At 34.0% G+C, this 25438-nt stretch overlaps 1 protein-coding gene across 12 annotated transcripts in view; it reads left to right on the top strand.

The window, feature by feature from the left end:
- Positions 1-24623, top strand: part of Lrriq1 (leucine-rich repeats and IQ motif containing 1) — a 191999-nt gene extending 167376 nt beyond the window's left edge. For 6 of the 12 annotated variants that reach the window (XM_011243593.2, XM_030245337.1, XM_011243594.2 and 3 more), the window contains 3 exons: positions 37-115; positions 5491-5611; positions 22827-24623. In XM_011243593.2, coding sequence (XP_011241895.1) covers positions 37-115; positions 5491-5611; positions 22827-22969 — 343 coding nt within the window. In that variant the 3' untranslated portion in view covers positions 22970-24623. Of the gene's footprint in view, positions 1-36; positions 116-5490; positions 5816-19402; positions 19711-22826 lie in introns of those variants that run through there. The other 6 variants (XM_030245338.1, XM_030245336.1, XM_006514256.2 and 3 more) reach the window with 4 other exon arrangements.
- Positions 24624-25438: the final 815 nt, after the last annotated feature.

Raw genomic sequence — 25438 nt, 5'->3', positions numbered from 1 at the left:
GTAACTTGTTTTTCTTTTTCCGGTGCCACCATGTAGCAATCACTTTTTGCCTGAGTTAGATCCAGATGTACTTAATGGTGGAAGAGTTCAACTTGTGGTAAGAAATATGTTTAAGGTTAGAGAAAAATGGAAAATGTTATAGACACAAGTGCTCAATAAGAAAACACTGTAGAGTGTGCTCATAATATGTTTAAACTATAAAAAGTTGACAACTGTATCTATTTTAGGGCAACCTCAAATGCCACGTGTTAAAAGAATAATATATGTTCTTGATTTCTAATATAAATTTAAAATACGACAGTGTTTAAAATAATAATTTTATTTGACATATGTAAAAATATTAACTTATCACCATTTTTTAAACAAAGATACTCTAGATGGGAAATTGCTTAATGAGATTATAGTCTTGAAATTCATAAGAGTTGAATTTGTAGATTACACAAGAAAAAAGCAGCAAGATGAGTTCCCATTTTGGAGAATCAAGCCCTATTCAAACAAACACGTGATTTTCATTAGCTTACCTCTTCTAAGTTTTATGGAGTATTGTGAAACTTTGATAAGTATTATTGAAGCTTTAAGGACAGATTCTAAACATGACAAGAGTGTAGCCTTGAAAATGGAATGTATTTGCATGGTAAATGCACTTGTCTGTAAGCTACTGGAAGAAATAGAGAAAAGAAGCCCCCATGGGACCTTGAAAAGTGGGTCTCATCAAATGGGAAATTTTCAGTAGCATCTCAGAAACTTTTAAGAAGAGGTGAGTATGTTGTATTACCGTAGTTGATGAAAGTGGATAACGCCTCCCATTTATGAAAACTAACAAATATTCCTTGCTAAGATTATACACTGATCAAATAGATTGCCATTTTGTTTCCCATGAACTATTTCATGTCCAAATATACTTTTCTTTATGACAAAAATAATATGGTTTTCAGAGCATTCACATACCATTTCTTGAAAGAAATTTCAAGACTTTCTTGCTCTTTCCTGCTTTCCTGAATATCACACACAAACACACACACACACACACACACACACACACATACACACACTCACATACATACATACACACACACACACACACACATATATATAAATGATATTTTGCCCATATTTGTTAGTGACCATTTTTGAGAATCAAAGGAGGGAAAAAGCTTTAAAAGGCAGAAAATAATTATTAATGTAGATCTTTATTTAATTTCTATGAGTTTTGTTGCCTATAATTTAGATGGATGGATGGATAGATAGATATTTAATACATGGAAATTATCTTTCCCACACTCATCAAACATAGTTTCCCACTCACTCTGCATTATTAATAAGAAAGTGAATAAGTGCAATGATAGTGATCTACTAAGAAGGAAAACAGCATCATAATTTAACCCCACATAAGTAAGGATTTTAACAGCTAGAAACAGTCAAGTTGATAGGATATTTGTAGTATGTGTAATGATTTTACTAAATCTGCAAATTATTGAAACACTTAAGATGAGTAAACTAAGTTTAGATCTTACAGGCACAATGTACAGTGAAAAAGCTTCTTAGAGGAAATTATTAGAATTCATCTTAGTTATAAAAGGTCATGCTTAACAGTGACACTGACTGAGCAGAATTTTATTATCTTGGTTGGTTTTTCTGTGTGATTTAATATACTGCACTTACTCACACATGCATGGCATTACTCCAACTCTTGATGTGATCTCTTTTTATAAGTTATATATAAAGTATGCAAGATATGTAAGAAAATAGTTTTGGTATAGCATGCAAACTGCTATACAGCCAGCCTACATTTTTTATAAGTTGAATTATACTCCAGTTCTAATAAATATCCAGTAGCTAATAAATATCCAGTCTTTCATTATCTCTGTCAATTATTATGTAATGTACATAACTATATTGTTATGCTTTTATGTGATTGTCTGTGTGGAGAATCGATCTATATCAGTATTTCAATAGATATAATGTTGATAGGCATAAGAATTTTCACCACTATTATAACTTTGGGGACTAGTATTAAAGTGAAATACATTGATGACTGAAACATCCATCTAAAAGGATGCTCGTATGCTTCCAAAAGTGGATACGTATATATGTAACAAGCAAACAACCACCACCATCACCAATAACAACAACAATTTAAAAATTCATAAAACAAACAACAAAAACCCAAGAGAGCTTACAAGAAAATTTCATCTTTAAAACACTTGTCTTTTCTGTTTCTTAAAATAAAATCTGTGTAATAAACACCTGGATATTAAAGTATGAAATTAGGGGGCTAGAGACATGGCTCAGTGTTTGAAATAACTGCTTGCTCCTGATTAGGACATGGCTTCTATTCCCAGCACTCATATAGAGTTTCGCCCAATCTGTATCTTCAGTTCCAGGGGAACCAACACCCTTTCCTGGTTTATTCCATGCCAGGATTCAAGTAATACATCTATGTACATGCAGGTAAAAAACATACATATTAAAAAATAGATATATAAGAATTTAAAGTAGTATAATATTTTATATCCACTTATTAAAGTACAAAAGCTTTAAATATTTCTCACAATCACGTAGATTAAACAGCTGTTCCTGTTCTTTAATAAATAATGTAAAATTCTCTTGTTGATTAAATTGTGGCAGCTATAGGTAAATCAGACCCTAAATATTTAAAGAGCTCTTTTCAAATTTCCTGTCCTTTCCATGAGATATGTATAGGCTTTAGAACTGCACAGATGGACTAGAAAAGGAAATTTGTCCAGAAAAAAAAATTTTAAAGATTATTTTCAAAGTTACTGTTTAGTAAATAATTGGTATAGAATTCCATTTATAATATTATATAAATTAAGTTTGTTTATTCCATTATTTAACATTATGATATTTAACATATACTTTTGTAACATAAATATTTAATGTGTGGTTAGTTACATTGCTTTAAGAACAGCTATCCCTTTATATTCATTGAACTCATATTGCTTGACTTAAAATACAAAAGAAGATATTTGGGAAAATACACTGTGTACTGAAGTTGTAAATGATTCTTTTGCATTGCCGCTACACAACATACTATGACATCTACCCACATGGCATTTATATTGTATTCGTTGTTACTAGTAATGTATTGATGTTTAAACTGTAGGGATGGATTCTGTAAGTTACATGTAAGCATTTTATCATTTGACATATGTGACTTGTCATCTTCAGTGTTTACCAGGGGCCTAGAAACTGTGGATTCAGAGGAAATGCTACAGAAGTAATTTTTTTGTGTTCAGTCTATGTTTATGTTACTGTGGCAAATACATGAAAGAAAATTTTAATGAAGGAAACCTCACTGTTTCAGCAATTCCAGTCCATAGTCACTAGGGTCTGCATTTCTGGAATTATGTGTGATAGCAGGTAAGAGAGAGAGAGAAACATGAAGGAGCCCCCAGGACAAGAAACGGCCCCCCAGTGACCTACTTCTCCCTTTAAGTTGCCCACCCTCCAATTTTTTCCATCTCCCAATTATTCCAACAGATTTCCAGTTAATGAGTGGATTAAGCCACAGATTCTGTGAGGCCTCATGATCCAATCACTGAAGACTAGGTCTACTATCTCAGACCAAGCTAAACATGAGCCTTTTGGAAAATTCATCATATTCCAGTAACAGAAACTATACAGTAGAAAAGAAATAGATACATAGATACATAGACACATAGATTTAGTGGATAGAACAGGGCCAAAGCCAACATTTTGGATATAGTATTTAAATATTAATAATCTATGGGCTATACCATATTCACTGGCAGGCATGGATTGAGTCTCGGTATATGATTCCTAGGTTTTGTAGGAGAAAGCTGTCAGCATCCCACCTGTCGGGATCATTGTCTTCCATGAAATAAGACAAAAAAATTCTGCATGTTTAAATTTAAGCTGTTGGATGCCAGTTTTGTGAAATCATGTGTTACTGTTACATTTAACTTTAAATGTGATTTTCTATGTTTTATGGCTTGAATTCAAGAATCGGTCTGAAGGTTTGTTTATGGCGGGCTTGATAAGTTTGCTCATTAATTCATATGTCAATAGCTGTTTGGAACTATTCCATAGTGTATACAAATTTAAAATGTGTTATACAGAATAAATATGCACAAATGGCATGTCAAAAGTAAGTTTATTTGAGAAAACACAATATTTTACATCATTTGTGAGTGAGTGTGAGAAGAAAAGAAAGGAAAGTGGCAAACCAGATGCAGTGTCTGCTTGTCATCTTATCACTAGAAAGTTCTAGGACCATCAGGAGGAGACAGTTCCAAAGAATAAAGGGGGAGGGGGAGAATAGGGAGGGAAGAAGAGAATGAAGAAGGACAGTATGCAGGGGAAGGGGAGGAGGAGGGAAGAGGAGAATGAAGAAGAAGGAGATGTGGGAGGAGTGGGAGAAGGAGGAGGAAGAGGAGAAGGAGGAGGAGGATGAAGGAAAGGAAATAAAGAAGAGCTCTGAAGTTAAAGTAGGGAGATGAAGGTAGAGGGGAGGCAGAGGGGAGGAGGTAATATCAAAAAGTGAAAGAAGATACGTAGATTCTGTTTCCTTGAGTCTATGTAATTCGTTACACAGATAACTTTTTAACTACTGTGGTGGTTTCTTGTCTTTATTTCACTGTGTTTAAATTTTCCTTCCATCAAACATTTAGGACAATAGTCTCTCACAGGGATTCAATTATGCAGTGGTTTGGGGTAGATCCCATCCACTTAGAGGCTGTTATATTTTCCATAATAGCATATTCCCCAGTTCACAGCTCAGTCTTGATAAATTCGTAATGATGCCTGACATTCTGTAAGAGAAGACCCCATAGGTAAGAAACAACTCTATACTGATGCTAAATATTAGCGTTACATAGTAATAAAAGAACAAAAATAATTTCAGATGAAATGAACAATCGATTGGGTGCATTAAATGTGTCTTGTAATTATTATATATTTAACATGACCTCAAAATTAGATCATTTAAAGTATAATATTTTACACAGATAATGGTTATAATGAAAGGATGTATATTGTCTGTAATGCAATGGTACACAAATATGGAAAATTGATTTTGAGAGTTGTTGATAGAAAATACCACTATAATCTAGTTTAAATACAAATACTGGAAAAATAATCTAACATGACATTTCTAACATTTAATTAGTATTAAATAATATACTTGGTCAGTAAGTGATGTTAAGCTGTTTAAAGTTTCACCCGCTGCTTTTAAGATTGATTTTCATCAAAATGACTGTAGTAAAATGTTTTCTTTTGTTGTACAGACTCAAATAGCAAACCTCAATTTTAAAATCGGCTCTTATTTGCAAAAAAAATGCTTTGACATAGTGCATTTGTTCTGCCTGGGCAGCAATAAAGGATTGTGGTATCATTTTGAAGAGGGTTGTTTGACAGAACCTGTTTATTTATTTGGGGTAATGTGAGCCGCATTCAGAAAATGCCATATTTTGTTTCATGATTGTATACATTCTCCCCCATTGCTCCCAGGCAAGGCTTGTAAGCAGAGAAGACACGGATTTAGACCTTTTTTCCATGACCAGTGCAAGTGCTTTGTCTGTGAACAAAGACAAAAAGAGCCAGACACACAGATACTCGACTGGATCCTCAAGTAAGCTATGGTTTCCTTCAGAGCTAATTTAGAAATCACAAATGAATCGACCGAGGCTAATGGCAGCAGCAAGACTTCTTTTACAGATAGGGGGTAGGGTGCTAGCCACCTGTGCTACCCACAAGGAAGCCTTTGGCCTCTTCTCTTCCTTTACATTTCTCCTTTGATATAGACTAAATTAAATTACTTGTAAATGTAACAGCATCAGTGTTTCTTTAATTATATTATGGAAATGAAGCTGCTTCACTCCTCCAGGCTCCTGAGCCTGTTGAATTACTTGATCTGCTTTCTAAGAGAGTTTTTAGGCTAACGTTTTAAATTTAAATTTGCATGTTCAATCAGAGCATTTGAGACTTTATCATTAATAACTGTTGTAAAGAAAGTTATTTTTAAAGAAAAAATTCAAATATAGCAGAATCTTGCATGATAAAGTGTCAAATGATGATAGTTTTTAAAAGTATTTTTATTTGTAAAATGCCATTATGTTACAGGTGAATTTATAGGCATGCCTACCTCAATATGTCTATTATCTGCTATATTTAATTTACAAATAAAACAGCTTGATTTACTAATATATAAATTATATCAACAAAATGTATAGTAGCTAGAAATACTGGGAACAGCAAATATTTCTTTGAAAATAATTGAAAAATTTGAAAAATATTGGCATTTTAGGAAAATAAACCCTAAATTTTTCTATCTTCATTAATTTATATCCTAGACAATTTGAAGTATACTGTAATATGTAATTACACACTAATACAAAAAGTGTTTTATTTCATATTATATGTGTTAATTTCTCAAAACACAGTGAGATTCAAGTCTATACATAAGGTCATATGACATTGTAATTGCTCCTTTTGAAAGCTTGAATACTCCTTATATTTATACAAATCAATATTCTATTAAATATGAAATTTCCATAGTTGGTACTTCCCAGATAAAACCTGAAAATCATTCTCAGGCTACCACTTTTCATCCAGGTCCCTGGACTTTGGTAGAAGAATTTAAATCCCTTTATGAACTTAACTTATCAGTGACAAATGTTGGTCTACCTTTATAAATTATTATAAATTATTTGAATATCTAGTTTGCATATGTTCCTGACTTTTAAGACCTTACAAATCTTGCATTATTGTTACTTGATTACAGAATCTGGTAAATTTCTCTACATGATTTAAAAATATTTTAGTTTTGTTGACATAAATAAAATTCCTTATTGAAGATAAATTCCTGGGTTCTTGTTAGAATATCTTGATCACATTGATTTCAAATGTGACACACACGCACACACTCATACACACACACACACACACACACACACACACACACACACACACACACATATATATATATATATATATATATATATATATATACATATATATATATGAATAATACTGTCTTCCTTACACACTGAATATCAGTTTTAACCACTGTAGGTAAAAATGGACAATCTAGGATGAAAACAAGAAACAAAATGTTGTTTTTTCCCCATATAGAGTATAAAAACTTTTCATCAGGACTTGTATGTAGTTTACTGGCAGAGAGATTGCTTAGCATTCACAGACCTTATGTTTGATCCCCATCACTAACCAAATATAAATAGAAACAAATTGAACACTATCAAGAAACTGTTGTTCATCATATGCCACCAGGAACTTCATGGCTCAATAAATCAACAACTATACTCTAGCACATGACTTTATGTTTCGTATGACATTGATCCTCAGAGGACATGGATGTACATATGTGTACATATGTGTACATATGTATACATAATCATAAATAAAATCTGTGAGCTCCGTTCTTTGATTTAGCTTATTTTTTGTGCCTACTTTTGCATTATTTTTAAATTATTAACAATATCATATAAATGTGTTGTGAACATATTAGAATACCTCCTACATTCTTTGATTCTACCCCATCTTCCACAGAATCCCATCTCAACCAAATATAACCTATAAGATACTAAAAGAACACTATAGCAATTGCATGAAATTCCTAGTAGTTGGCAATAGATGACTGTATCACAAACACTAACAATCTTTTAATATGTTCAGCAGGTGAAATTTTATAATAAACCCCTTTAGGATACGATTATATTAAATGACAAAATGACTGGATAAATACGTAGTCATTGTAATTACTCATCTACTCTGACATAAGCAGAACACAATTGTAAAGGCAGTGAGCTCTGTCACCAAACATTTCCTGGTCATTCCTAAAGGGTTGCTATTAGAATCAAATAGAAAGCATTTAGAATAATATCAGGTCAAAATAAGAGATAATAACTGTTTTGCTAATCATCACCAAGGAATGACAGCTGACTTATTATACTGAGATCTCAAGGGTACAAATAAATGGCTCATTTGTCCTCTCCCACTCCCTCTCCGTGTGTGTGTGTGTGTGTGTGTGTGTGTGTGTGAACTTTACTCTTAGTCACTTGACCAAAAATAGTTAGCTTAGCCTTTTAGTCTATAGAGATTCTTTAACCTTCAAAGATTTTACAAACTGCACTTTCATGGCCTTGGGCCAACCACTTATAGTGTTGAAAGCTCTTTCTCCTTGAGCGTTCCCTCTCTCTTTCTCTCTCTCAAAGCTTGTCACCTTGTTAAAAAACTAAAGCATTTCTTTGTTACTTTGAAGGCCAAATCTAGAGAGTGGTTTATGGGTCACAGCTGTGAACCCCTCTTTGAGCCTTTGGACTCCTCCAGACATTTCCCTTCACTGTTACAATAATAGTATAGTGTGGATTCTTTGTGAACAGATGAATTCTGGTTGTAATATCCTAGATCTACTATCAGAGACAAGTCATATGACTGTGGGTAAATTAAACTCTAAGGAGAAGTTGCCTCTGGAAAGTGGAGGTTAGAATGTTTCTCTCACAGGGTATTATGAAGAAATGAGTAAAAATGCGAAGAACAGGTGACATTATTTTACATTTTGAAAAGCTGAAACAATCAGATCCACTGTTTTCCTCTATTGTTGTAGCTTTTGTGTCTTAATGTGATTTTAAAACAAACCCACAGTGGAACTGCCTGCTTTTTGTATGTTCTTTTACTGTGCCAGCCATCAGAACCAATTATGTCCTGGCCTACAGAACTTACTAATTTTGTCCCTTTCATCTTAACTTTTCATTAAAAGAAGTCCAGATTACCATCTGTCATAGTCAGGGTTTCTATTCCTACACAAACATCATGACCAAGAAGCAAGTTGGGGAGGAAAGGGTTTATTCAGCTTACAATTCCATACTGCTGTTTATCACCAAGGAAGTCAGGACTAGAACTCAAACAGGTCAGGAAGCAGGAGCTGATGCAGAGGCCATGGAGGGATGTTCTTTACTGGCTTGCTTCCCCTGGCTTGCTCAGCCTGCTCTCTTATAGAACCCAAGACTACCAGCCCAGAGATGGTCCCACCGACAAGGGGCCTTTCCCCCTTGATCACTAATTGAGAAAATGCCTTACAGTTGGATCTCATGGAGGCATTTCCTCAACTGAAGCTCCTTTCTCTGTGATAACTCCAGCTGTGTCAAGTTGACACAAAACTAGCCAGTACACCATCACTGTCTAGATTTCCAAACTATCTTAAAATTTGCAAAGAAAGAAGAGGTTTTTTGTTTGTTTGCTTGTTTGTTTTTTGTTTTGTTTTGTTTTTTTCCTGTCCAGCACTTGAATGTCAAGAGAGTATCTTATTTAAGTAATGGGTTAGGCAAAGTGTTTTATTTTATTATTTTGGCTTACTCTATTTTTCTCATTTAATATCTATTATCTAATGTATATCACAATAATAGTTTTACTGTAAATATGTTTTATAGCTTTAAAATACTTTTATTATGTTCTATATTTCATGATTAGATTTCTTTTTTTTTTTTTTTTGAAGAGTGAAGCCAATTTATTTCCAAACAGTTTGCTGTGAATACATGAAGTTTAAAATATTTCTTTATTCAGAATTCCTCATTATTTATTAAATCAACACTCAAACTGACATTTAAGGTGTCAGTTAACTGGACTCTGTACAGGAAATTCATGCTGGATTTCAGAGTGGTGCACCAAGAGTAGATTATTAAGATTTTGTAATTGCTGTTCACCCTTCTTACCAGTGCTTAGCTATGCACATGTCTGCACGTTTACAGGCTTATGTTGAGACATTTGTAAAGACTGTTTAAGACCATCTTGTTTTCGAGTTGCTTAAAGCAAAATAGAACTGTAGAGATCTCACTTTAAAAAAAAAGTCAAGTTTTTTCCCTTTCACATACTTGTTTTTTAAAACAAAATTTTAATTGACTAATAATTTAATACATGACTTATATATTTTGGTAGCATTCACACCATTCCCTTTTCTTACCTCCTCTCATTTACTCTTGAAAATTTCTTAGATAATATAAATAATTTTGAAGAATTTAAAAAATTAGATTTCATTTCTCACCCCGTCCCCAAAATGAGAAAGTAGCTACTTGCATCCTCCAAGTCATATCTTACTTGATAAAGACTAGAATATAAACAGTTCAAGTTATTTCAAGTCCACTGTTTCTACATACTCACCATGGAGACTTCTGATCATCACTATGCTTTCTGCATAGCCTTCATTTGTACATTTAGCAAAGAACTGGAGATCCATGATAGCTCTGAAGTAACAGGGAAGAACAAACCACAAATCCTGTCCTCATTTGGATACATAGAAATATCTCTTGAATTGTTAACCCTTTCCCTCGGGCATTTATTTTTCTTGACATGGAAGTAAAAATTGTTCAGAGATGACTCAATAAGTGTAATTGCCTTGAGAGTGGTAGACCTCTCATAAGCAGTGAGCTTCCCTTGTCCTGAGAAAGACAATTGGGAAATGAATGAAGTGGAAAGAAATCCTTTGAAGCAGAGGCAAATAGTAAAACCCAATATATGTTTGTAAGGCCATTGAGCAATCTTTCTGGGTCAGAGATTCCACATTCTGAATAAATAAAAGAATAAACAGCAAATAATAGTGATCTTCATACTAATGTAGACTGAGATTCTGTAGTAGAATCTAAATTATAAGTAAATTCTAAAAATGATCACTAATTTTATTTCAAATGAAATGAGCACATTTAATAATATAATTTAAAGTTTTTCAAATCAGGAATCATTGACATATTGCATAGTGATACATGTCTACTTATATAAATACATACATATGAGCACCTTATTTGAGCTAAGCTATACTTATGATCATATGGCGAATGAATTCAATGCTTAAGTATTGTGATGTATATATTTGGGTTCTTATATAAACAACACATCCCTACAGCAGCTTGGATATCTACAATGTGTCAAACACTCCTACAAGCCACTAATAAATACAAAGTCGTCTTTTATACAATGTTTACACAGAGACACACTGAGAATATAGATGTACTGCTAAACTTATAATTGTATATTTTTATTACTTTATCTTTCAGTGCATATTTTCTGTTGCTAAACAAAACAACTATATACAACTCTTCAAAGCATATATGTGATTTAGAGTGATAATAAAAGGTTTTCATGTACCAGAACTGGGTTTATGATGGAATTCAACCAAAATGAATCTGAGATTTTTAAGAGTTTGGACTCTATAGTTGGGAAAAATTTCTCCCAGACTCACTAAACAGGTTCTATTGGTCATAGTCATGCCACACTAATTTCTTAAGTTAATGGTTCTTGTTCTCTACTCCAAAAGTGCATGTTCCACATTGGGGAATTTAATGGAATATTCTCACTAGAGTAGATCCTTAATGTATATTGGCTGTGTGAATGTGGAGTGAAGGTATGGGCCGATGAGAAATTCTTGAATCCATTACAACCAAGAAGGATAGCATCTGACATTTTCTTCTTCCTTCACTGGAGGTAAAGGTATGCTGTCATAGGAAGCTAAAAACCTTGATAGAAATCCAACAGTTGATTCCCTAGTGTCCAAGAGTATCTGCCATGCCCTAAGTATTCACATTTATCAGCATTCATGACAACAACCTGTCAGTATATGAAGGGTTTCATTTCATGTAAGTTTTTCAAATAAGCCAGTCATGAGGTACCAACTTCTGTAGTTCCTATTTATGTGAAGTCAAGCCGTCATTTGTTCATTCAAAAGGGAATTCGGGTTACACTTAGTTGATTGAGTATATCACACAAAGAAGAGTACAGAGTAAGACCACCCTGTCTACCCATCACAGAGTTATTGATTTATATAAATATTTGCTGGGGATTTGGGCTCATGATTTGGTACCAAAACTCAGGGAAGCTTATTGGAGGGCATACTGTATTACCACTTCCATAAAAAAAAATTCCAAATCTTCATCTTCTTGCAACGCTTTCCTAAAAATATTTTCATGAGCAAGCTAAGAATGGATTTCATTACAAAAGAGAAATTCTTAAAGCAATACCTTTATTGCAGTTCATATTGTGAAGCTGCATTTGTTGGTAGATGGTAATAACTTGATAATGGACATAATTTATAAGTTCATGTGCTAAATTATTGCTTTCTGACTAGAAGACCATATAGATGTATAGATGTTGAGAGTATATACAAAGAACACTTGTATAAAAAGTAAATTGGATCCAGTCTACCATTCTCATCTTGCACAATATTAGATGCTATTTTATTCACAGTATTTTAGGCATGAATTTGAGAAAAAAGTATGTCACTAAACAAATACTTATTGATCATCAAGTATAAATCAGTGACTATAATGTATTGTAAATATAATTCTCCATTAAATTAAATTCCTAAATTCTAATATTTAAAAAACACTAGTCCATCTCTATATCTCATAATTATGTCTACCACAGCAAAAATTATGATTTTGCAATAGAAAAGAGAACTACATTTTGTTTTCAAAATTGTGAAAATCTCAAGAAATTTTAAAAATATCAGTATTTCTTGTATGAAATACCTTTGTTTTTTCCTCTGGAAGCATTTATAATAAACTCCATTCAATACAAATGTGCTAATATTTCAAAGTAGTGATTTTTGCAGTTTAAGAACCAATGCATGTAGCTTCCAGTTAGCTCTTTCAACTGTGAGAATGCTTAATTAAATGAGGTTGTGTGTTTTTCAAAGAAACTCCAACAAACATAGCACGTGTTCCCTCTGAGCAGAACTCCTTAATATTTTACTTTTATAAGTTGTCCTCTGAGTAGATCTAGTAACTATCACTAGGAGTATTCTTAATGGACTACTGGTATGAGAGCCTCCTTAGGGGGACCTTGACACCTTAATATGGCTTTCATTATGGAATAGCACCTGTTTAAGGTCAACAAAGAAACCATTTGGAATACAAAAATAAATAGCAGGTCATACTTGATTGTATCTCACCAGCCAAAATGATTGAACCATCATCAGAACATCTTGCTGTTAAAGATGAGAAAAGCACAATCATGTGACACTTGGTAGTACCACATTAATTAGATAAAAGTATAACTTTATATTTTATAATATCAACAAATGATGATGATAGATAATAGATAGATGACAGTTCTACATACATAAATATATAAATACCTACCTACCTACATGCATGCATGCATGCATACATACATTGGATAAGAAAGATGACAACACTATGTAAAATAGAAATGTAGAGAATACCACCTCCTAATTCTTTGTACATGACTATTTATAACTACACATTGATTTATAAAGTTTTCAAATACTATCATTTCTTTGATGGGTGTTCCCACTCATTTCATCAGCATATTTTACAAGAGTATTTGCCTATTCCTAACATATAGCCCCTTTTAAAAAACATCAAAGCTTCAGTAACTCCAGCTAGCACTTGACTATCTAGATATTTATGCGATTTTCTATAGGTCCCTCACATTCCAAAACCTGAATTTATAAACATGATTTTTTCACTAAATATTAGCTACTTCTTAGACTTATGTTAAACATCTGTCAGTGTTTGATGCCCAAACATATTCTACTTATATTTAATTATGTCCAGCTTGCATGTTTTCATATCAACTTAAACCATATTTTTAAAATAATAAATTAATTTTCTTTGCAGTTTTCCACTTAATGACTAGAATTTTACATATACCTGGCTTTTTTTAAAGTAAACATAAAAATTTTTAAGTGAATAATTAAAAAATTCATGTAGTTATATAACGCTAGAATCCTTCCTACAAACATTATCCTAAGGAATATGATATGAAGAAATCTTTTTTTTTTCTGTCTACTTTTACAAGGTTCTCAGGACACACTATTCATAATGTTTTCAAAGTATGTTTATGCTTCTATGACCATAACCACAAATATATCCTAGTATTCTTTCAACATTAAAAGATTCAGTAACAGAAATCTTCCAAGGCTTTTAGTAGTAGACAGGAAGTTGGTTCAATACATATAAAAGATTCAGAAATCTAAAAATATCTTTTAATGAAGTGATTATGAAGTTAAAATTTTTGTTGAGGGTATAAAATCAATAGACAATAAATAGAGATAGATGATAGATAGATAGACAGATAGACAGACAGACAGATAGACAGAGATTTTACTGTGTTAACACACTGATTACTTTTCTTCATTTTTAGTTTTATATGCCTGATTTCTATATAAGGTAAAAACGCTACCCAATGCTTGTATAAGCAGATATCCACCTCACATTTCTTTCTTTTCCAATGATTTTGTCTATATTGCTATTTTTATTAAAGCCATGCTTTGTTACTGAATATGAAGCAAAATTTCTTCTTTAAATAAATTCTAGTCAGGTGGACAGTAGTGACACACACCTTTATTCCCCATACGTAGAAGGGAGAGGCAGGCAGATTAGATTTCTGAGTTGGAAACCAGCATGTTCTACAGAACAAGTTCCAGGATATCCAGAACTACACCAAGAAATCCTGCCTTTAAAAAAAGTAGACAGGAAGGAAGGAAGGAAGGAAGGAAGGAAGGAAGGAAGGAAGGAAGGAAGGAAGGAAGGAAGGGAAAGAGAAAAGAGAAAGACTCCAGTCATACAAAATTAAATTTAAATTCTGTTACTATCATTGACCTTTGAGCAATGAGACTACATTGCCTGTGTCTTCCAATTTGCAAATGAAATTAGTGGTCTATATTTTACAGAGATATCAAAGTGGGAGCCTCAAGTAATAGTTTGAGACATCGTACATTCCTACCCCCATGCTTTTCCTTCAGTATGGTGTTTTCAGTAATAGTAATATGGGTGATGAAGCATATGGAAAAACATGAAATTCTCTGTAAGCAAGTTGAATAATAAAATGTAATTTTAATTTTAAAAGCCTAGTGCAGATATATATATATATATATATATATATATATATATATATATGCTTTTAATAGCAACTATGTTCTTCCTACAAGATTCACTAAAACAATTACGAGATGTTCACAATTTGTGAAAACTGTACAACTCCATCATAGCACATGTCCAACTGATTTTCATACTGTCTATAAAAATTTAATTATAATCCTTCCTAGAGATTATATTTTTCCCAGATCTAAACATAAGCTTAGATATTACAAATATTTGTGACCATTGCCAGCAAAATGGTTCAGTGGCTAAAACCACCAAGACCAAGGGCCCGAGTTCGAGCCTCGCACTACAAGGTAAAAGGTGAGAAACACCTCCTTCAAGCTGTCCTCAGCCCACGACAGGAGGGCTGTGGCACGTGCCTGCTTCCACTCTCCACACACAAGTGAAGAAATAAATGTAGTCATAAATTTAAACATGGGCGGGGTTTTTTTGGCTGATTTAAACTTTTATACTATACAATAAAATCAAAGATTTTATTCTCATTTTATTCTATATATCAAGAAAAATGTTATATACACATCACAAGAATATGTTATATACACATCACAAGAATCTATATATCAAGAAAAATGTTATATACACATCACAAAGAACCACTACATTATAGTTTGGTCTGTGGCAATGTAAATTTTTAACCTCTAAGGCTCCATTTTTTTATGACGTGTGTGTGTGTGTGTGTGTGTGTGTGTGTGTGTGTGTGTGTGTGCGCATGTGTGTGCACAGGCATGTGCACTCACACATTCAGTATACTCTGCTTTTGTAGAAGTGAGCTCACTGTGAGAAATGACTGTCTCCTTCAACCTGGAGAGGAGTGAACTCAGATCAGTAGGCTTGCAAGTATATACTTTTCCTATTTTGAGGCTCGCTCTTATTCTTGTTTAGAATGTGTGCATCTGGGTTTGTTGTTGTTGTTGTGGTGGTGGTGGTGGTGGTGGTGGTGGTGGTGGTGGTGGAGGAGGAGGAGGATTTTCTTTTTTTCTTTCTTATGGTTTTTGAATTGTTGATATTTCCTTTCGTAAAAAGGTATTGGACAAGGACTTAAAATATACAGACTTGTTAAATCTTCATATTTTATCTCTGAAGTACTTGACAATTAACAAACTAACATTGAAATAACTTATTAAAATGAATAGTTATGAAACTGGATGGTGCTGATACCATTAGTGCACTCCTCTAATATAAATCATATTTAAAGTTCTCTTAATAAGAAAGGATACACAGAAGAAATTACTCTTGTCTTACTGTCTTGGAACCAATTGGTACTATCCAAGGTCTGAAACAGCCTTTGGAAACAGTGAGCAATGGTCTTAAGGCCAGTTATATATAACAGTTATTAGTAATCCAAGGATAATATTTTCAGATCTAAAACAGTAGCTAGTTTAAATATAGAGTGGCACAGTCCAAAGAAAGACAAACTTCATCTGCCCTTTTGTGAGAAAATAGCTGAGCATGTCAGCTACATTTATTCCTTTTGAATAAAAAAAAAGTAACTTTTTTTTGAGGACAGTATCCATTCATGCTCTATTGATAATAGATTAAAGCATGTTTTAGCTATAACATTTTAATTCTTACTAATTTTTCATGACAATTTCCTTTCTGAAATAGATCATTTTAGCCTATTTTTTCCCTTTATATTATTATTGTTGTTGCTTTCAAGCCAATTTCTTACACCAGTTAATGTGGTACAAAAATAAATGGGCATGGTCAAATGTGAAATGCATTTGTCAAATGAATGAAACTAAAGGGAAACAATATAATAAATCCTCAGGCTATTCATGTTTATTGTTGCCAAATGTCCCTCTGCTAAGAACTAATAAGCATGAACAGGGATAATGAAAGTTTCCATGAAAAACTTTTGGGAAACCTATCCACAAGTCTTCACTATCTGAGGATGTGGAAATAAGAATTTGTTTCGTACAAGTTCCATATGAGGACGGTAAAGATGAAATTCAGAGAGTAGAGTCACATGAGAACCCACTACAGTATAAAAGTTCCTGATAGTATTTGCTTCACAGAAGTAAACTGACAAGAAATTCTCCTTGAACAACGGGAAAAGGACAGAGTCTACACAAGAGTCACAAACACACACATGATGAGTGGATGGGTGAACGAAGCAGTGTTTTCAATTGAAGATAGCAAGTGAACTGGAAACTGCAGTGGAGGCTTTAGAGGTTCGCATCTTAAAGGCTATAACAGGCATTTTAGAGATTACTCAAAAGGCACCATTTTGCTTCAAATTTACTTTGGCAAAATTAAGGTGAAGCAAGGAAGAGAGAAGATAATTAAAATTTTAAATACAGTGTTACATCTGAGCAAGAAGGAATCAAATGAGCACCTATGTCAAGCTAAGATAAAAATACACATTTAATTATTTACCCAATCAGTGTCACTGCTCCTCAGTTACAGACACATGTGGACTCATAGATGTCAATATATGGAAGCAGAGTACAGTTCTGGAAAGAATGTCTTTAAAAATGATTGGAGTGTTTTATAAATAGACTTCACCCAAATCAGCATGACAAATGTACTTATGTAGTCTGACTTTTTAAAATTCTGTGTAAGAATAAAAGAGTTTAGGAGAAAGTGAGTGTTAGAAGTACTGGTTATTAAATTTCACTCTGTGTATAATGAGATGCACTTTTGATTACATGCTGATGTGTTTAATAAAAGTACAATAATTACCTAATATGAAGTCGAGAGATCATAAAACCACAACAATTGGGGTAATGAAAAACAATTACCAATAGAAGGAAGGGTTCTGGGTAACCTGGAGCTGTATAGGAGGGTAGCAGGCTATTTCTGAAACAAATCACACAGTGTTCAGATTTTATTAGCCAAATCAAAACACCACAGTCAAAATACTCCTGGAGGAAAAAGATTAAGATGAACAATAGTGAGAGAATATATCGGAACAGAACAAGACTTTAGCGCCCTTTGTTTGCTACATATTCTAGCCATTTTTGTGTGTCTGTCCAGAAAGAGGACACAGGGAATGATAAAGGATAATTAATTCAACAAACATATACTAGAAGTTGGAAAACACTGCATATTGTCTCTTAAAAAGATTCTAAGTCAAGTGTACATGGTTATTATAGAAGCTCTAAACATGCAAGATATTCTACATGATAAATTTCTCTATGTGATACATTTTAATTTTTGTGTGTTCTTATTTCAAAATAACTATTCTTTGTCAATGCTGAATATTTCTGTTATACATGTTGACATTTTAAATTTTCAAGTCCCCAAAATACAAAGAAAACAGAAACATAGGTACCTTATGTATTGTAACACTGATAATGAACTCCGTGGATGTCTTTGTGACTATAAAGTGTATACAGCCTACTGTTTTTATTATTTGTCTCTTAAATAGTAAGAAGAATTCAAATATGCCAGATTTGATGGTGCATTCTTTTAAGGCCAGCAGTCAGGAGACAGAGTCAGACAGATCTCTGAGTTCCAGGTTTTCCTTGTTTACATAGTGAGCTCCCAGGCCAGCCAGGGCTACATAGATTTATACTCTTTCAACATCAAAACAATAAAAAAAGGACGTATAATTTTCATTGATTAGTTGCAATTTTGGGAATTAGAAAGATTCTGTTAATAACTTGCAATCTATAGAAATAAAATTTAAAATCCCAAAAGCAAGCAGAAGAGGGATGAGATCTGCATGTGGCCTATGTCACCTGGGCATCATTACCTGGATTCTTGGTGTTGAATTTTAAATTTACCTACTTGAACTTCCTTCAGATCCAAGACTGAACAGAGCAGTCATCTTTAAGAATGTTGTCACTATACCACCAATCAAAGAAAACCCATGGTGGAACGTGTGGCTCTAGCTATACATGTAGCAGAGGATGGCCTAGTCAGTCATCAATGGAGGAGAGGCCCTTGGTCCCGTGAAGGCTCTATGCCCCAGTATAGGGGAATGCCAGGAGCAGGAATGGGAGTGGGTGGGTTGGAGAACAGGGGGAGGAGGGAGGGGATAGGACAGGAAACTAGGAAAGGGGATAACGTTTGAAATGTAAATAAAGAAAATATCTTTAAAAAAAATGTTGTCATTTGAAGTCTGTCCTATTTACTCTGCTGTGAGCTTGACCAATAAACTAATTCATAGCACTTAAACTGCTGTGAATGCATTGCTGCTAAAAATTTGTTCTGGTCACCTTCATGAAAATGTTGATTTTTTTCCCCCTCCATGCTTTACTTACCCTGTATCTGCCGTTAAGTATTACAATATGGGAAGGCCTTTGAAAAGGTTTTTATAACCAGACACATAGTGTGGGCTACACTGATGAGAATCCAATGACGTATGGCTATACATCATGAGATCTCTATTCTGACCTGTTCAACAGTTATTTTTATACATACCAGGAGAGTCATTCAGAGCATCTTACATATTAAATTACTTGTCAAAACACAGTACATTTAGACCTTGACATTGGTTAAGGAACCAAGGATTAAATCTAAAAAAAATAAAAAAAAATGTTTTATTTTTTTCTTATGACCAGAACAAATCTTGAGCAAAACATAGATCATGTGGCAAAGAGGTAGCTTCTTGGGGAGCAGTGCCCACTCTTGAGGAAACATTTTCCGCACAAATTGAAGAGAACAATTGTCTGGCTTCTACAATCAGCTGCGAATACTCCGTAGATTGTTGTTAAAAAGTAAAATCCAGAACAATTATACTGCAGAAAAAGACTGCTAAAATCCCTTTGGCCATAGTTTTCTGTTCCTGGAGATCTCTTCAGTGTGGTATGTCTAACTCCACTATCAGTTTCTTGAAGCAAGAACCTTTGGCTATTTTATTTCTATGTGGGTAAGTAATTTTAGAACGATTATACATTGACCATATTAAATTGCCTTTTACTTCTGTGCTTCATTCTTGGAGTAATCATGAGATGAAGTAATGATGTTGTTATGAGCGCCAATAAGTGATTCCTTCACATTTGTTTTTGCTCTTCAATTTTTTTCAACGTGTCTAGCGATTTAAGAGTTCATATGATAACAAAGACATGCACTAATGCAATGAGAAAATAAGCCATATGGATTACTGCTTAAATTGTTCACTTTCACATAGCAAGATAATAAACTCAAGCTCTTAATCACACCTAAACTATTGTCTTAGAAAATGCTCTCTGTTTACCACAGTTGCTTATTTTAAAGCCTAATTCCCCCGTTGTCAATTCACTAACAGCATACTTCACAATTGCGGTGAATTTGGCCCATAATGTTTTTTAAATTGTAGTTATTATTTGCCAAATGAACTGTACTAGGAAAAAAACTGTATAAAAAGCCTTTGTAAACACAGGAGCAGAGTGAGGATAAGTACAAGATCTGAAGGCTCATCAGTAAATCCAAAATGACAATGGCCTGAGAGCAGTATTAGGAAAACCAATAGGCCACCTGGTACATTTTTAGTAAGAGAATTCTTCAGGATGCAGAAACACTGTTCTAATTAAAAGCTGCTTGCTTGCTTGCTTGCTTCCTTCCTTCCTTCCTTCCTTCCTTCCTTCCTTCCTTTCTTTCTTTCTTTCTTTCTTTCTTCCTTTCTTCCTTCCTTCCTTCCTTCCTTCCTTCCTTCCTTCCTTTCTTTCTCTCTCTCTCTTTCTCTCTTTCTGTCTTTAACATGCTGTTTTAATTAATTTCAATCTAATTTTAAAATAATTGTTCTGGAAGTATGTAAAATTATCTATAAATATTTAAATAATGTAGAGATACTGTTTAGATGCTCTTTGGCATTTTGGTTTCAAACTTTTATTAAGAACAAAGTGTTTGAATAATACATGCAATTTGATAGCTTCATGAAGAATACTATTAACCATATAATAAGCTACGTTGTTGGCTTCAGTTTTAAAGCTCATACTTATTTCTACCTATTACTTTGAATAGTGCTTGCAACAACCTAATTTATCTCTCTCTATTTGAGCAACACATTTGTCTAGACATTAGTGAAATTAATGCTCACTCTCTATTAATGTCATTTTAATATATTATTTCTCAGATGCCTTACAATCCCACACCGTCTTAGCCATATATATTCCCATATATATATATATATATATATATTCTAATAAAAATGTGCATGGTTTGTTCTGAGAGTTTTAGCTGCTGGAGTGTAATGACAATTTTCTCTCACCGCTTTTTTAAAAAGGCTAAAGTAGACTTTCCATTCTTTTATTTGGGGAAAAAATAAATTAAATTTTTCCAGTCTATAACACTGTGAAAGAGGCTGTGTTGTCAGCATGCTCCACTGGCAGGCTTTAGGCCACTGGTTTATCATCTGGGAAATCTCTGCTTCGAGTCCAGCTCATACCTGTTACTTGAGTGCACCCCTCCTATCCCTTTCTCCTGTCTCACCAACAGGGATAGATTAACACAGGCTAAGCCTGTCCACATGTGGAGGCTAACTTCAGTTGTCATTTCTCTCACTTATTAGTTTCTATGCTGAGATTTGCATCCAGGGGATGCCAGCTGAAAAGTCTCTCAGCTCCTGAACTGTAGCCTCTTTATGTCCCAAATGCCATTTCCCAAAACAATAGGTTTTAGTCCCCAAACACACACTTTCCAGAAATACTCTTTCTGTAGACTGTCAGTAAAATAAACTCCTTTGCAGACCCTTAATAACTTATTTGAATTTGTTTAGTCATGATATTAACACTAGAACCTAAAAGGTACTACAATGCTTATGAAAATATTTTTAAACATGAAATCATTTTGAAGTTCACACTCACATTATCTTATATCAAATTTAAATCACAAAGCACTGCCCACAAAGGACTATCCTTGTGCTAATTCTTTTAGAATGTTTTAAAATTTATTGAAATTTTTTATTAGAATGTATTAGCCTAAACAGAAAAAGGTTTGGGGGAGTTTGTTTGGTTTTGTCTAAACTTATTTAGCTATGATGGCATCAGAATGTTAAGTCCTGTGGTTTGAACCCTTGCCTCAAGCCAGTATTGAGGAAGCCTTGGAATGTGTCTTTCTGCTGCTTTTACAGTGCTTTCCCCACAAACACAGCCCAGTTGCTTAATCCCCAGGAGATTTGAAGCAGATGAGCAGAAGTCTTTAACAGTATTCCTGATATAGCCCCTTTGGATCTTGCAGAACAAAACATGCTTTGTTCACTTGCACCTTTCTGCCACCACCATTTGTTTCCACCTCTAGCAGTTGCTGTTACTTCTCTACAAGTAATCCATAACTGGATCCAGATAAAGGAGTCTTAACCCCACCCACACCCACACTGCTGACAACATTTTATAGCACCTGGGCACAAAATAGCCTGACAGTTTGCTGTCACTGCAATACGGCTGCAAAGACACTCCCACACCAACCTGCAATGCCTGTGTATCCTCATTCATACATACAACAGCACTGGGGTGTGTCTGTGTGTCTCCGTGTGTGTTTTGCTAGATTGAATTCTGTCGATGCTCTCCATTTCTATGTTTAATGCACTGTAGATTCTCTCACAAAATCTTTATATTAAGAAATAATCCAATGATTCAACTTTTTAGGACAATTTTAATATATGCTTTACTTTATAAAATACACACCACCGAATAGTAGCCTTTGAAACATAGAAATGTATAGATTGATTATAATTTCCCACCATGGCATAGTCTTGTCGTATTGAACCCACAACCAGGAAAATAGAACAATCTAAATAGAAAGAAGGAAACAAACACATCTGTTCTATCTCATGGAATTTCTTTTTATTTAACCTAAATGTAATTCACGCCAACCTTTTTATCCTATCACTTTGGAAACTTAACAAAGGTTTTTTTTTTTTTTTTTTTTTTTTTTAACTTTTTAAAAATAAACTCGGAGAATATAAGAACTTCAAGTACCTGTTGTTGGTTTAGGACGACCTCTTACTCTAGATTATAAGTCTACTGGATCATGATAAGTGAAAGCATATTTAATATCACTGTTTAGGTTGCTCAAGCAAGGGAATCATTGCACCAGCGATAACACATACAAGACCTTCTATTAAAGAGCGCATATCATTCCGTGACAATCCTGTTCGACTCAGTGGCAGCTGGGGAAGTGGCAAAAAGAAAGCGAAATTCTCTACCTAATACTTCCATCTCCAGCACTGCAAACACAAGCCCATGATTTAGTTAACTCTGTGGATATCTGGGCCTGTTATCAGTTGGGAACAAGGTTTTGGAACATTTCGCTTTTGGTTTCATTATGATAATTTATTATGTTGTCGTCCAGCATTTGCAGTTCCTCTTGCATTCTTGTGAAATGGCCTAATCCCAAAATAATTTTTAAGACACCTCAGGGAAATGTGTATGTACACTTTCTCCTTTCATTTATATTTTATGACACATATATTCAAAATTATTCTTTTAGCTATTTTAATATAATATGTGAATGGATGTTGATATTGCTTAGAGAAATGTTAGTGGATAATTACTGCATTAATAAGTTTGAATCTACAAAAATTCTTAGTATCTTAGAATTTATTATGGTCAAAAAGTATATGTACCATTTAAGTTAAAGTGAAAGATGAATTTAAACATTTATCAACCTAATAATTTGAACGTATATCTGTAATATTTTACTCAATTGTGTTTTATCCTTGCTTATAAGAGGTAAATGTGTATTCCAATTCTTTAGAACAGTTCAACTCACTCACACATGCCCAATCACTTTAAATTTTGTTAAAGCACCTTTAAATTGCCATTTGAAATTTGTTTTCACACCTGAAAACGATCATTTGCAAATATTAGTATATTTTCTTTAATTTCAGACAACTTTTAGCAAGGTCTTACTAGTGTGAGGGTAAGTCTCCCCTGTTATCTCAGCAAATACAGTAAGCAGAATGTTGCACTGGGCTCTGGGCTTAGAGGTGCTTTTACTCTGCATCTGGAATGCCTTTCAGGAAGTTAAACCAGGGTGCTCCAGGGAGGCTTGGTAGTTTCTCTGTGTAATAGGATCCAGTGAACTTCAGGTTTCTCCTTTGTTTCTCCTGCTCTCCAGTGAAATTCTTTACCCAGAGATGACTAAACAGATTTCAACATAATTTGTTTACTTTTTTTTTTTTTAAACGTAATCCCCCATGTACTTTTTGGTCTCCTGTTGCATTTCAAACCTGTAAATCTCTTTTAACCTGATTGAGATAGAAATGTTAATGAGCCTTGAGCTGTCAATCTATAAAGAAAACATTGATTCATATGTTTCAACCTAGAAATTGAGCTCTACATGTATTTATTTTGTGAACAGTTGGGCCATCCCTTTGCTAACAACATCCACAAATCAGCATAAAGTAATGATGGAAAATATTTTATCTCAGCTTATTTTCAACTCTGAAGGAGAAAAACCACATAAAAACTGACATTGATAGGGTTTTATGGTTCATGAACCTCCCCAATGAAGTGGAAAGGCTAGTATGAGAAATGAGATATTTATTATTAAACTGTTTTCATATGTAAAATAAACCTCATAGTTTTTTCTTCTGTAACTTTTGTGATTTTTTTCATAATAACTGTGAAGATCATTGGTATTGATGCTCTTGAATTTGTAGACAATGATTAATAAATGTCAATAAAACTGTTTCTGAATTATGGTGTTTAAATCAGAAGTTCTTTTTAATGTGGTTTGTTGTACCTACCCTAAAGTGATCAGCCAAGGAAACCTGTCATTTTGTCATACTGGTAGTATGTTTGTGTTCATGAAACTGATATTTTTGAAATTTAATAAAACATTAAGTGGTTGAACAAAGAATTGTTCCCTTCTGTTTTCTTTAGGAGACACTCCTAAAAGTTTGTCTATCAATCTACCTACCTACCTACCTACCTACCTACCTATCTATCTATCTATCTATCTATCTATCTATCTATCTATCTATCTATCTATTGTGGGTGTGTTCTTGTTTCTTCTGTTTCTGTCTCTGTCTCTTGTGGAGAAGAAGAAAGGGGAAGGAGGGAGGGAGAGGGAGGGAGAGAAAGAGGGAGGGAGGGAGGGAGGGAGGGAAGGAGGGAGGGAGGGAGGGAGGGAGGGAGGGAGGGAGGGAGGGAGGGAGGGAGGGAGGGAGAGAGAGACTAGGTAGTGGACACCAGGGGACCACTCTCAGGAGTCAGTTCTCTCCTGCCACCTTGTGGGATCCAGGATGGAACTTACCTTGTCAGCACTGAGCCCAAGTGTCTTTACAGGCCCAGCCATCTTGCTAGCCATTGAGGCATTTTAAACAAATAATTGCCTTTAGAATTCAAGAAGATAAATACATCAGCCTGTCTTATCAGGTATCTGACAATGAATTTTATACTTACAGTAGCAGACCTAGTCATTGGTACTATTCAAGTGTCCAACTGACTCTCTTTATGGGAAGCTGTCTTATTTTTAACACCTGAATTAGAGTCTTCTCTTCCTTTCTATATCCTCTTGCTGGTGCAGAGGACTAACCAGGTTTTTTTCGTTTTATGTTTTTGTTTTGTTGTTGTTTTTTGTTGTTTTTGGTTTTGTTTTGTTAGGTAGAAATGGTTATACTAAATCATTATACAATAAAAGCCTGATGAAAGTGTTAGATGATTTATTTAGAG

The sequence above is a fragment of the Mus musculus genome, chromosome 10 (genome assembly GCF_000001635.26).
Source record: "Mus musculus strain C57BL/6J chromosome 10, GRCm38.p6 C57BL/6J".
Classification (NCBI taxonomy): Eukaryota; Metazoa; Chordata; class Mammalia; order Rodentia; family Muridae; genus Mus; species Mus musculus.
The sequence above is the reverse complement of the archived record's forward strand: the minus strand, read 5'-3'. Positions and strand labels throughout refer to the sequence as shown.